The 14,814-nt window shown below is 48.6% G+C and overlaps 1 protein-coding gene across 1 annotated transcript in view; it reads left to right on the plus strand.

Moving 5' to 3' along the window:
* Nucleotides 1–14,814, plus strand: part of LOC147668662 (transmembrane protein 131-like) — a gene marked incomplete at its 3' end in the record, with an annotated part of 812,034 nt that overhangs the window by 735,585 nt on the left and 61,635 nt on the right. Inside the window, exon 26 of the mRNA XM_086948537.1 lies at nucleotides 13,866–14,017. Within this exon, the coding sequence (XP_086804663.1) occupies nucleotides 13,866–14,017 (152 nt within the window). The remainder of the gene's footprint in view (nucleotides 1–13,865; nucleotides 14,018–14,814) is intronic.

Here is a 14,814-nt window from a genome sequence, read left to right on the forward strand (position 1 = left end):
CTTGGGGCTTTGAATCTACTACACTGTTCCAGTCCCAATCTCACCTCCCCCAAATCAAAGGACCGACTGTCCTCACTGGTAATCTGAGCAGGACAAGATGACTGAGAAATTCCCGCCTTGAAGCTACCATAATCTTTTCATAATGTGCCACTGACACTTCCTCGTTCACATGAAGTTCGAAGTTCATATCTGTGTCATCTTTAAAAAAAGGCCGTTAAAGACAGCCCAGAAGTTTCTACAGTATTTTGACATCGCTACCTGTTGTATGTAGAGTGTCCCAAGCCTCTTCCTTCATTACTCTCAGCCTGGCTTCCCTTGCCTCTTTGTAGGAATGGTGTAATTTCCCAACTAGCAAAGGGTCCCCAGGTTTAGTCCTTAAGGCTGTATGAAGGTTTTTCAGTGCCTTTGTGCAGGCACCATCAAACCAACTAACAGTTTTAGGATTAAGGGGGCTATGCGGTGCTAGCAAATTAAGTTTAATTCCTTGTTATATGTGCTCAAAGGCTAGCAGGACATCCTTTCCATCAGGATTTAGGTCTAGACAGGTCATTATCTCCGGATTCATTTTGCCAATGTGGCGTGGTGGAGAAGCAGACCAGGACAAGTGGGTAGTTTTAAGTGATTCGGGTTTATTAACAGTTTGCTAAACACAAAGGTTTCTAGGAGTTGTAGTCCTATCCCCTTCCTGTTTTCTCCTGTTTGGGTGAATTCAGGACATCAGCTTTACTCCTATGTAACCGGATGGCTTGGTTCTCAGCAACTCGCCGGTGGACAGGACCGTGGGGAGAAAAGAAATAAAGGAAACCGCAAGGAAGGTGGTTTGCCTTCTACGGAAAGCCGCTGAAAGCAAAGGGGTGCAGGGAGTTTTGTCACCACTACCGTCACTAGTGTTTCTTATGCACGTGAGGCGGTCTCAATAGGGGCCCAGTTATGGAGTCAGTGGTTCTCTCCTGTTACACCCTCTCCCTTGGGGCCCTCAGTTACGTGCCCCCAGGCAAAACACAAGCGTCCCTGTACCTTTTGTAGCCACGACCCTCCTGGGCCATGATGGGAGTCTCCGCGTTGCCAGGTAGGGTCTGGCTGCCCGTCTGTTCTTCCCTCAGCTGCATCTGGGTTGGGACGCTCTTCTCCAGGTGATGGGTCCTCCACTTCCTCCTGATTATTTCCAGAGTCCTTCCAGGGGTGCACAACGAAGGTTTCCACCAGCGTATCCTCCTTCCTCGCTGTGTCGGCCGGTCCAAACAAATGACTTCCTCCTCCGGCGTCTTCCGTCTTGAACCCCCGAAAGTCATGTGATTCAGTCACATGACTCGGGAAGGCCATGGGCTTAAAGGAACAGTGGTCCTCTGGAAAGGTCTGCAAATATAGAAGGGGAGATGGAGAAAGATAAGGGGGAAAGTGTTCCGTCGGGGAATGCTCGTCCTGACCGCCAACAATATTGGCAGTGAATTTTGTTGTATCGATCAGGTCTTATTTCAGGACAGTCCCATTCCTTCTGGTTATCAAGGGCTTTATTGTTTTTACCACTTGGCAGGGTTCGTCTATTTCCTCCGGTTATTTAAAGTGTGATGGCTGCATGATCGCCGAAAGCATAAAATCTGGTCTTGGGGCAGGTAAATTGTCCACTAAATGCTTTTGAAACAAGGATATAATCGATAGTCGAGCCACAAAAACGAGAGTGAAATGTGTGCTCTAGAAGCCCACGATGGAATCAAAGATATTAATTATTTCCAAATTATTAACAGTTAATAATCTTTTAAGCTTAATGGCTTATCCATTATTCCTTTCCTTCATCATTCACTCCACAGGCTGAGGTACCACACTTATTTCAACTATGTACATTAAAATCACCCAGCCAAAATATGTTTAGGCTGTTTGCGTGGGAATTCTTAAAAGAAATAATTTCCTTCTCTAATGATTCAATCACCGTTGCCATATTGCCATTGAAATTGTTATAAAAATGAATTAGGATCCAATCTCCTCCATTTTGACCTTCGCAAAGCAATAAATGGTAATATGGGGAGGAATTTAGACATTTTAAAGCCTTAAGCCTAGTCGTATTCGCTATTGACATTATTATAACGCCACTCCGCCTCCCAATTCGGGCGGCCTGCTCGCGAAGGAATCAATGGTGTCTGGAGGAGGTCCAGTCCAGGACCTTGTCTCGGATCCCTGCGTCGTGGAGTCGTGTGCGTAGTGTGTGGTGGCAGACGGTGTCGAAGGCGACGGAGAGGTCCAGAAGGATGAGGGCCGCCATCTCGCTGTTGTCCAGTAGGATCCTGATGTCATCTGTGGCGGCGCTGAGGGCGGTCTCGATGCTGTGGGTACTGCGGAATCCTGACTGGGAGGGATCCAGGATGCTGTTGTCTTCGAGGTAGAAAAGGGGGGTGGTGATGAACAGAGTGTCTGAATTAAGCAGACCACTCTTACCCAGTCCAAAGATCAGGGCTTGATCCATCACCGTTATTTATCTCACTGCACCATCCCAGTTCAGAACCTGGCTATATGCAAATCAGTCTGTCCCTGGCCCAGTGCATCATGGGAACAGGGCAGACTAAACTACCAAGCCAATTCTTCACCAGAAAGGAGACAAGCTACCGGGGACCGGTTTCTGGCATTTCAGCCGTCTTCGGCCCGGCTTGCTTGAATCCTGATGGTGCAGTGAGAAAGGGACTCATGTCTGAGTATACCCTGCCACACCTATAGTGGCCAAAAACGATTCAGAAAAGGGGGTGGTGATGAACAGAGTGTCTGAATTAAGCAGACCACTCTTACCCAGTCCAAAGATCAGGGCTTGATCCATCACCGTTATTTATCTCACTGCACCATCCCAGTTCAGAACCTGGCTATATGCAAATCAGTCTGTCCCTGGCCCAGTGCATCATGGGAACAGGGCAGACTAAACTACCAAGCCAATTCTTCACCAGAAAGGAGACAAGCTACCGGGACCGGTTTCTGGCATTTCAGCCGTCTTCGGCCCGGCTTGCTTGAATCCTGATGGTGCAGTGAGAAAGAGACTCATGTCTGAGTATACCCTGCCACACCTATAGTGGCCAAAAACGATTCAGAAAAGGGGGTGGTGATGAACAGAGTGTCTGAATTAAGCAGACCCACCCGCTTGTCTTCGAGGTAGCGGGTGGAAGCAGGGAGATTGGCCGGAAGTTTTTGAGTTCGCCCGGGTCTGCCTTGGGTTTCTTCAGTAGGGCATTGATCTTGGTGTGTTTCCAGCTTTCAGGGAAGGTCGCGGTCTCGAAGGAGTGGTTGATGTTGTTGCGCAGGTGGGGTGCAATGGAGCTGCCGGCTTTGTTGAAGATGTGGTGTGGAAAAGGGTTGGATGGCGACCTGGAGTAGATTGTGCCCATGGTCTTGATTGTGTCTACGATGCTCACGTTGGCCCAGGTTGTCCGGGGGTCATGGTGGGTGGGGTGTGGTGGTTCTGGCGTGTTGGGGCCTGTTAAGGTCGTTCTGGGGTTGAAGCTATCGTGGATGTTGGCGATCTTGCGGTGGAAGAAGGTGGCGAGGGAGTCGCACAGGGCTTGCGACGGCGGGATGTCGTTGGCGTTGGAGCTGGGGTTGGAGAGTTCCTTCACGACGTTGAAGAGCTCCTTGCTGTTGTGTGCGTTGTTGTCGAGGCGGTCTTTGAAGGAGGTCCTCTTGGTGGTCCTGATGAGGTGGTGGTGGTTGCGGATGGCATCTTTGTGAGCTGCGCGGCTGCCCGGCGACTTCTCGCTGTGCCATATGTTCTCCAACTTCCTGCAGGTGCGCTTTGACGCTAGGAGTTCCGGGGTGAACCAGTTGGCTCTCTTGCTGGTGTCTTTGAGGGTTTGTTTTTTCAGCGGGGCTAAGTTGTTGGCGCAGTCGTCCATCCATCGTCTGAGGGTGCCCGCACCATCGTCTGGGTTGGTCGGTAGGTTGAGTGCGAGGTTTGTCTGTAGTTGTACTTCGGTGATTTTGCCCCAGCAGCGACGGGGGATCTGTAGGGTGCGGTGATGGGCGACGGGTTTCTGGAAGGTGAAGTGGATGCAGTGTTGGTCGGTCCAGGTGGGTTTGGAGACGTGGCTGAAGGAGACGTGAGGGCTTAAGGAGAAGATGGCGTCGAGTGTGTGTCCGTCTGTGGGTCGGTGTCGTGACGAGCTGTTCCAGTCCGAAGTTGGCGAGGTTGTCGATCAGGGTGGAGGAGTTGCTGTCGTTGTTGTTCTCCAGATGGAAGTTCAGGTCTCCGAGGAGGATGTAGTCTGTGGAGGTCAGTGCGTGCGTGCTGATTAAGTCGGCAATGGCGTCGCAGAATTGTGGTCGCGGCCCGGGTGGTCTGTAGACAAGGGTGCCTCTTGGGGTGGTCTGGGAGTCCGTGTGGTTCTGGAAGTGCATGTGTTCGGCGGTGCTGAGTGTTGTCAGTGTTTGTTGAGACCCTGATTGTCTTCTTGTGGACAATGGCGATTCCTCCTCCGATTCCGTTGGTGCGGTCTCTGCAGGCGATCTTGTATCCGTCGGGGATGGCTACGGTGATTTCTAGAGAGGAGGCTTTGTTCATCCAGGTCTCGGTCAGGAAGGCAACGTCTGGTGATGTGGTCTCGAGCAGGTCCCAGAGGTCGATGGCGTGTTTGCGTGCGGAGCGGGTGTTGATCAAGATTCATCGGAGCTGGTTGTGTTTTGTTGTGGCGGGTGTCTCTGCGTCTTTGATGCAGGAGAAGCTGCAGTTCTGGCAGGCGAAGGGACTGTTGGTGCGCTTCGGGGTGGCCCTGCAGCAGGTGGAGGTTTGTCCTGGGTTGAGAGTGATGTGGGTGCTGGCTTTCGTATCGGAGGCGGTCTTCATGGCTGGTGAGGCCAGGGGTTCTGGTGCTGGGTGCAGTCCAGGCGCGAACAGGCGTAGACGAGAGTGGCCGCCATTTTAAGTGGAGGTGGGAGGGAGGAGCAGCTGAGAGGCCGGTGGCAGGGGGCAGCGAATGGGCGCGCGGCGGGCCGCAGGGGATGCAGATGCGGGAACGGGAGCGGCGCGAGCAGGTACAACAGGGGGCACATAAGGCAAAATGGGCAGCGGGGCACAGGAGAACAAGGGCACCCAAGAACGGGACACAAAAGGCATGTGGGCAGTGCTGCACTGGGGAAAACGGGCACACAAGAACGAGGAAACAAAAGGCAAAATGGGCAGCGGGCACAGAGGGAACGAGGGCACACAAGAACGGGGGACAAGAGGCAGAATGGGCAGCAGGGCACAGAGATGCAAAGGGCACAAATACACTCAGAGAGCGCAGATGGAGCTGCAGCGGGGGGGGGGGGAGCGACCTACCTGGGAAGGTCAAGGGTTGCTCTCCTCACCGCGCCATTTTAAGTGGAGGTGGGAGGGAGGAGAAGCTGGGAGGCGGGTGGCAGGGGGCAGCGAATGGGTGCTGGGGGGTGGGGCCGCAGGGGAAGCAGCTGCTGGAACGGGAGCAGCGCGAGGAGGCACAACAAGGGGCGCAGAAGGCAAAATGGGCAGCGGGGTACAGGGGAACAAGGGCACACAAGAACGGGGGACAAGTGGCAAAATGGGCAGCGGAGCACAGAGGAGCAAAGGGCACAAAGACACTCCGAGAGCGCAGGGGGAGCTGCAGTGGGGGGAGCGACCTACTTGGCAAGGTCAAGGGTCGCTCACTGAGATGAGATGGAGGAACTCCTCCAATATCTCCCAGAAGAACATAAAAAGAAAGGGCAAGTTAGGACGTTAATTTCCAACTCATACCATTAAATGCGCAATGGATTCTGGGTTTACTGCCAACAAAGGCAACAATAGAATTGTTGTTCTATGCAGACATGTCTGACTGCATATCTCATATAAAGTCCAGCAAACTTTATTCAATGTCCCGTTTGATAAGGAGCATCTCTTTGGTTCTCAAGTAGATGAGGCTTTAGAAAAGATAAAAAGGGACACTGAGGTTGCCAAATCCATGGGGCTCCTTTCGTCACTCTTCTTACAGACCAGGTTCAAAAGCAACATATACTGATGCCTCTGCATCTTCCTACAGATAGCAAACTCACACCTCTCCATCAAGAGGGTATTTCAGAGGTAGCTACAGAGGAAACCACTTCAAAGGTCGGGGCAAAGGTACACCAACCCGTAATGCCCCAACCGGTAACAAACAGGGACTTACTTATCCTCCTCCCGATCATTCCACACCTGTCTGGATGATTGCAACAGTTTCTCCCCACTTGGCAGTCCATAACATCAGACTGGTAGGTGTTGAACATTATCCAACATGCTTATTGCCTGGAGCTCATCAGCTCTCCTCCCAATATTCCACTTCGCACCCACAGATTCTCTGGAACATCACCAACTGCTCAAACAGGAAGTGCAAACTTTCTTACTCGAAGGAGCTACACAACCAGTTCCTGTACAACATCAAGGATCAGTTACTCAGATTTGTGTTAGCAGAAATATATTACCAATTCAAGGTCCTGCCAATCGAAGTCACTACTGCACCCAGAGCATTCACCAAATGCTTAGCAGTGGTACCAGCGCATTTGCACAGACAGAAAATTCATATCCTCCCTTATCTAGACGACTGGCTTTTCAAAGCCCTTATCCACCTTCTCCGTTGTCAACACACTCTGATTACCATAATCCTCCTACCTCAATTGGGGTTCACTATCAAAGTCCCATCTTCAACCTTCAGCCTATCCAAATGCAGACAGAATTCAATATTTTCAAACAGTGCTACCAACATTTCAGGCTAATCAATACTTGACTGTTTAATCTTTCATGCATCTTTTGCGAATGATGGCATCATGCATCACTATAGTGCCTCATGAAACACTGAACATGCGTCCTCTGCAAGAATGCTTGGCACAACAGTGGGCTTGAAACAGGGTCGACAGGACGATCTAGTGTTGGTAGACAGCCGCACTCATCAATCTCTGCAGGGGTGGAACACACAAAACATGTTAAAAGGGTGGCCATTCATTCTCCCTGTTGCACAAGTCGTGCTAACAGCAGACACATCCCTAACAAGATGGGGTGCTCACCTACACAATCTATCAGTTTATGGTCTCTGGGACACTAGCACCAGAATCTCCATATCAACTGCCTATAGCTTCAAACTGCTCACCTAGTGCTCAAAACATTTCTACCTCACCTCATAGGTAAGGTTGTCTTAGTTTGGACGGACAATATGACAGCGATGTACTATATACAAAAACTGGGGGACACGCTCTCTACAGTTGTTGCGCCTCTGTCAGACCATTTGGTGTTGGGCACTGCATCACAAACTCCATCTGTTAGTGGAACACCTTCCGGGCACGGACAACAAATTTGCATACTTACTCAGAAGGATGCGGCAACAAGTCCACGAGTGGGAACTCCACCCCCAAGTCCTCCTCATCTACTTCCACAAGTGGGGAGTTCCTAAAATAGACCTCTTGGCAACTGCAGAGAACACACAATGCCAAAATGTTGCCTCCAGGTTCCCACACCCCCTATCCAAAAGCAATGCACTATGGATGAGTTAGACAGGGATATTTGCCTCTGCTTTCCCGCCTCTCCCTCTTCTTCCATTTCCAGTTCGGAACGTCAGGTAAGCGTCTCTGACCCTCATTATGGTTGTTCCCACATGGGCTCGTCAACTTTTGTTCACCACACTACTCGAACTCTCAGTAGTTCCACATGATAAGCCTCACATCAACCTGTATCGTCTCACTCAGAACCATGGTAAAATCAGACATCCAAACCCAAAGAGCTGAACCTTGCGATTTGACTCCTGAAGTCAAAGAATTCAGGTACCTAAATTTGCCACCAGAATGTATGACCACTCTTAAAGCGCGTAAGCCTACAACTAGAGCTTGTTATGCAGCCAAATGGAAATGATTTGCTTTTTACTGTTGTGACCGAAATATTGATCCACTCAATGCACCTGTACAAAACTGTAAAACAAATTGTGAATAAATGCCACGTAGTCCATGTAGTTTCTTGATGCTCCTTTATTCATGTTAGTTGGTAAGTCAAGTATATAAAGGAGGAGACCACTCCTGGTGGGGTTCCTCCTTTATATACACTGCTCACTGAGAGTGCTACGACTTCCTTGTATTTCTAGGAAACTGCAAGGAAGTCGTAGCACTCTCAGTGAGCAGTGTCAGCAGACGTGGGGTGAGAACTTTAAAGTGTAAAATGCATCGTGTTACACTACATAAAAACTTAATGAAGATGACATTACCAATGTGTACATCAGCAGGCATATCGGTAGATTCTTTGGACTTCTGTGGATTTATACCAATGCTTGCAGACTACGGGTGGAGATTGAAGACCTCGGGTGAGAGATCGCTCATCAGACCACAAGACTGTTTATTAAGTTATTTTCTGGTCATTGCAATGTTATTTTGTGTGGGTTTAAGTTTAAGTTGGAGTTTTAGGTCTGGATTTGTATATGTTACGCTGAGCGCTCATCCTTGGGGAGGTCATATTGTTGGTATATTTTGTGGTGACAGTTAATTCATGGTGTGGTTGGAGTTCCGTTTAGGTCAACTTTTGTGATTATTTGTAATCTTTTGTATTTACAGCGCTCTGGCCTTGCTTACACTTCCATACGTTTACATCTTGCGGCAGTGGCTGCCTATCTACAAAACAGGCAACACTTATTGTTGTTGAAAGTGCCAGTTATTAAGACTTTCATGGAAGGCCTTGAAAGAGTAATGCAAACACAAGGGGATGATGGACGGAGCAATGAAACTTTTCAGACACTCACCCCCCAGTCACAGATCTGGATTGAATCCATAATCACTGTTTAGCTCACTTCGCCACCCCTACACAAACCCAGCTATTTGCAAACCCAGCTATTTGCAAATTAGTCTTGACCCTGTGCCTCATAATAATATTAATAATAATAATAATAATAAGCACATTTATAAAGTGCATGGTTACACTCGTCCAGTGTGTCCCCGCGCTGCGGTGTCACTGCAAGAAATCCACCTGAACGCCTCTTTCCTACTTATCCCGGGGGAAAGGATAAGTCTTCAGATCTTTCCTGAAGAAGCTCTCTCGAGCCTCCATCCGGAGGTTCATGGGGAGTTTGTTCCAGTGCTGGGCAGCCAACAGGCGGAACGAGCGTCCACCCATCCTGGCTCTCTTAATCGCAGGGACGCACACCAAACCCTTCCTACATGATCTTAATTGGCGAGTAGGCACATAGGGGGTGAGTAGCTCCGACAAGTAGGAAGGGGCAGTTCCCTTCAGAATGCGATGGCAAACACACATTGTCTTAAATAGGACTCTCTCCCTTATCTGCAGCCAGTGGAGAGCAGCCCGCGCTGCCTTCGCCGAAGCCCTCCTCGGGCACATAAGAGCCAGACGTGCTGCTGCATTCTGCACCCCCTGAAGACGGAGCATACACTTCGTCATGGCCCCCAGATAAAGAATGTTACCATAATCCAGGCGCATGTTACTAGAGCATGGACCATTGTCTTCCTAGCAGCCGTCAGTAGCATATCCAGGGTTTTGCTGGGGACCTTCAGGACTCCAAAACAGGCACCTGCCACCCGCCTGGTTTGGTACTCAAAAGAGAGCCTTGTGTCCAACCACACACCCAGATTCTTGACCTGCGCACAGGGAACAGGCTTAGTTCCCAAGCTCTGTGGTCACCAGGCAGATGACCAAACCGATGGAGCTCGCCCCGCTACAAGCACCTCGGTCTTATTGGCATTCAACTTCAGGCAGTTGTTAGCCATCCAAGCGGCTAGTTCTTGAAGGCACGCTACGAAGTTGCAGGCTGCCATATCCAGTGCCTGTGTGATGGAGACCACCAGCTGCGTGCCATCTGCGTAGGACACAACCCTGATTCCAAATCCATCAGCTATCTCCGCTAAAGCAGCCACGTAAAGATTGAATAGGGTCGGGCTCAGGGTCGAGCCCTGCGGTACCCCCTGTCTTAACTCGTTGACGTTTGAGTAATGGTATCCCTGTCTCACCTGGAAACTGCGCCCCGACAGGAAGGATTTCAGCCAACTAAGGGCACTATTCGACACACCTCCTTTCTTCAAACACTGCACCAGGGTATGATGGGCAACAGTGTCGAAGGCGGCACTTAGGTCCAACAGGATCACGGCCGCCGTTTGGCCTGCGTCCACATACTGCCTGATCTTTTCTGTGGCAAAAAGCAGTGCTGATTCCGTAGAGTAGCGGGCCCGGAATCCGTACCGAGTGGGGTGCAGAAGTTTAAATATCCCAATATGCGCCGTCAGCTGCAAATCTACCACTTTCTCTGCAACCTTGGCAAAATATGGCAAGAGGGAGATTGGGCGAAGATTCTCCAGTTGGTCTGGGCCTACATGAGGTTTCTTGGGGAGGGGTAGTACCACAGCTTTCTTCCAACATCCAGGTACTGTGCACGTCCTAAGAGACGTCTCCACCAAGTGTCTAATATATGGCTCCAGGGTATCCAGACTCCCTCTCAGTACCTTGGGGGGCGCCGGATCTCTGGGAGAGACCGATTTTATATTATCACAGATTTGAATTAGCTCTTCCGGGTGGGGCATGAAGAAACTCTTCAATCCTTCGCCCTCACAGATATACTCTGTCTCCTCCACCACCTCCTTTCCAACCCGGGCGGAGCCAGGGAAGGTGGAGTATATTTTCTCCACTTTGTCCGAGAAGAAATCTGCCACACAGTTATATTGCTCTTTTGATCCCACAGTCTGATATCTCCTTATAGACCAGGAACAGTTCCCGTGTAGAGTTACCCGCCAAACCAATTCTCTCCAGATAGTATCCTGCTTTAGCTTTCCTGATGAGCCCATGGTAGCTCTTTAATGCCTCTTTATACTCCCTCCTCCCCTGGTCCGAAAAATCTTTCCTCAACCGCCTTTCCCTACGTTTACAATCTGATGTTGCTGCCCTTAAGGCATCAGAATACCAAGGAGCCGATTTCTGTGCTCTTCCCGGTCATTGGAAACAGTCCAGCCCGAACTGCCAAGCCAGCTCTTCCCTGGACCAGAAGCAAGCATCCTGGGACAGATGTTGGGGTAACACCTCATCAGCCAGGCAAGCTTGAATCCAGTGTCAAATTGAGCAAATGACCCACATCTGGGCATGCCCTGCGAACTTAGGGCAAACGAAGCAAATACAAGGGGATGATCGATGAAACATTGAAACTTTTCAGACCCCCCCCCCCCCCTCCCCCCTCCTCCCCAGTCACAGATCTAGCTTGGATCCATCATCGTTCTTTCGTTCTCTTCGCCACCCCAGCTCAGACAGAGCTATATGCAAATCAGTCTTGACCTTGTGCCTTATGGGAACTTGCAAAATAAAGGCATCTATGGCTTTCTTGGGCAACATCCCCATAGCTGACATTTGTAAAGTAGTTACATGGTCCACACCACACACTTTCACTAAGCACTATTGTGTCGATGTTCTAGTACGCCAACAAGCTAATGTAGGACAGTTGGTGATACTTACACTTTTTCAAACAACTGCAACCTCCACTGGTTAGCCCCCGCTTTTGGAGGATACTGCTATACAGTCTATGCAAAGCATGTGTATCTACAGTCACACATGAGGCACAGGGTCAGAGCTGATTTGCATATAGCCAGTGTCTAACCCAGGGTGGTGTGGAGTGCAAAAAAACGATGGATTTAGGCCAGATCCTTGTACTGGGGTGAATGTATGACATTGTTCTACATTCTGTCCATCAACTGTGTTTTTTGCAATTTTCACCCCGAGTGTGCTGGGTATACTCAGACGTGAGTCCCAGGCTCTCCACACCACTGGAGTCAAGCTATCCAGGCTGATGAAGGCTGATAGCCAGAAACCGGTCCTTGGATGCTTGATTCCGGTCTGGGAAAGACATGGCTTGGTAGTTCGGACTGGACTGTTCCCATGAGGCACAGGGTCAGAGCTGATTTGCATATAGCCAGTGTCTAACCCTGGGTGGTGTGGAGTGCAAAAAAACGATGGATTTAGGCCCAGATCCTTGTACTGGGGTGAATGTATGACATTGTTCTACATTCTGTCCATCAACTGTGTTTTTTGCAGTTCTTATCTATACTTTCATATGCATGGACATCTCTTTGCTGATACTTACTTATACTCTATTCTCACCCTCCTGCGGGAAAAGAATCTAATAATGGAGTCGATGCACAATCACACTATTCTCAAGAGGATGAGTCACTTTACTCGTGACTCGAAAGAACTTCTTTGAAGGACAACTTGCACACATCTGAACCCAACACTAGATGGCAAGCGTATGCAAACCATCTGAATCTACAGCACTACATGCCAATAACAGATGCTTACAGGGTAAGGAACATAATTGTTCTGCTCTCTCATTGAGAGTAAGATGAGGTGATGCTCAAAAAATCCCCCATTTCTGCGTTCACTGCCACAAGTGAATCGCCTCCCAACACAGTGTCCCTTACCCACACCACCCTGACTTGAGATAGTAAACAGTGGTGGTGTTCTCCAAAAGAAATTACATTTTGCTCCCCGATATTGAAGACCGGAAAATCAACATGGTAAGGTTCATGGCTCTAGCACATTTATGTGCAGGTCCGATGTGAATCAGTCACATTGCACGGTCATTTCTCTGAACCTGACAACCAAGCCCAGGAGAAGACGTCCATGACCACAGTAGCCTGAACTTGCAGTGAGCCTAAAGCCCCACCAAATGGCTGGAGGTGGCCATCCACCAATGCATATCCGGGTGTTCTGACAGGACGGTTACATCTTGGCTGAAAGGCTCTCCTGAAGCTGGAGCAGGGATCACTGAAGGAAATTTATCCAGCATCTGGCGTGTGACACCATCTGGATGCACAAGGCCGTAATGTCCGAAAGACATAATAGTTACAAGAGCGGGATCCGTGTCTTGAGTCAGAATCATTGGAAAAATGTCTTCAATAGCTGCAGTCCTCGAGAATGAGAAAAAGCCTTTATGCTGTACCTGTACCACACCAATCCATTGATGGCAAAGCCCAAGTTCTGAACGTTAGTCATAGTCTGCTCTAGGTGTTCCTTGATCAGTTCCGAGTTCACTCTGGTGAAATGTCAAGGCCGTTCACGTACTGTAAATCCACATGAAAATCAGTGTCAGTATTATAATAGGGGAGAATTTTATCAGCCTCAGAATAGTCATCCTCTATTTTCCTGTCCTGGACATCTGCCAGGCTGCGACCTGGGCATCTCTGCTCATGTTTACTGAGCACTACTGCCTAGACAGTCCTGTCCATTGTGACAGTCACCTTGCCGATTAGGTACTCCAGGACTTTCTGGCCTAAATCTTTTTCGCAGACCCACTTCCAAGGGGTATTGCTTGAGTATCTATTCTAAGGTAAGGAATCTGTGGCTAGAAGTCACTGTCAGATGAAGTTACTTGCCTTCGGTAATGCTTTACCTTGTAGAGACTCCATCCAGCTGCAGATTCCGTACCGTTCCTCCCACCCTTCATGCTCTGTGAACAGATTACTCTGCGTAGATTGACCCTTGTAGGTCCTTAGTGTCTGCACACTGGTCCATCAGCATTCGTTTGTGGCTCTGTGCTTCTGGTGCAGACATGTCAAGAAAAGAAACTGATGCCAGCGCAATGGTGTGGCGCCTATATACGTACTGCACACCTACTTCCGTCACGAACGCCTAGTAATGCCACTTACTAGTGCACAGAGATACTGCAATAAGATTTTCCAGATACAGTCTGACACCTGGGGAATAATCTAAGGTAGCAATCGGCAGCTATATAGAGCTGGAGGTAAGAACATATTGTTTAAGGACATTAAAAAAAACTGTGTTCATGGCACAGTGCAGAATGTTGGATATTACATAATGACAATAGTAAGTTTAATGTGTTATCATCAGAAAAGTAGAAAAATAAAATACATTATGTAATATTCTTTGTTTTTCTCATTGACTTTTGAAGGGCCAACCTCTGCAGAGCAAATCTGGATTTGTAGAAGGTCCTTCTCGGCACTCTGTTTTAAATTTAATTTTGAAACCTGGAGAAAAAAAAACAGTGCAAGTAAAATTCACTCCAGTTTTCAACAATACTGTATCATCATTAATAATTATAAGGTATGTGAATAAGGACTATACTTTTGAATTTGGTGTACAAGTAGATGTGATGTTAAAAAAAAAATCTACTCAGCGGGCTCTCATGGGAGTTCTTTTCATGATTGTATGTTTCTCTTGGATTAGGGATGATTTTTCTGCAGATGTTGTTTGCTGATCTTGACTTTTTAAGCAATAGCCTGGAATATTTCCATAACACAGTGCATCAGCAGACTGTGAGATCATGAAAGATGGGTTGAAGAATCAAAGACTCCCCTCAGAATTTCAAATCAAACTTGGGACCTCCACATTGTTGTAACCAGCGCTAGATATGCTGACTGTTTCTTAAGCTGAGCTACTACTCTTGTAATTGTGGCAATGAACTGCAATGCTCTGTGATTGCACTCTTTCCATGCAGGAAAGTTACTCTTTCTGCTCCCAAAACTGGCCTCCTATTGATGTACCTAGGGAGCTGATACTCAACGATGCAAATGGGTTGATTGAGGCCAGGCCCAAACTGACCAATAATACTTTGTAGACCATCATTTTCCATTTCCAGGTGCCAAGTCTTGGAGGTATCTGGATTTCCAGTCTACCACTGCATTCTACCCACTTAACAGATATTTCTCTGGCACAGTAGTCTGGTTCTCTAGGCAGAAAGGCCAAACATATTTGCCAGTCCCATCAGGACTGTGGTCTGGCACAGTAGTCTGGTTCTCTAGGCAGAAATGCCAAAAATATTTGCCAGTCCCATCAGGACTGTGGAGCGAGTCCCTGCCAGGTGTTTATATCCCTCACTTTCAAGATGTGGTCCATTTCCT

The sequence above is a fragment of the Lissotriton vulgaris genome, unplaced genomic scaffold, assembly GCF_964263255.1.
Source record: "Lissotriton vulgaris unplaced genomic scaffold, aLisVul1.2 SCAFFOLD_700, whole genome shotgun sequence".
Lineage (NCBI taxonomy): Eukaryota > Metazoa > Chordata > Amphibia > Caudata > Salamandridae > Lissotriton > Lissotriton vulgaris.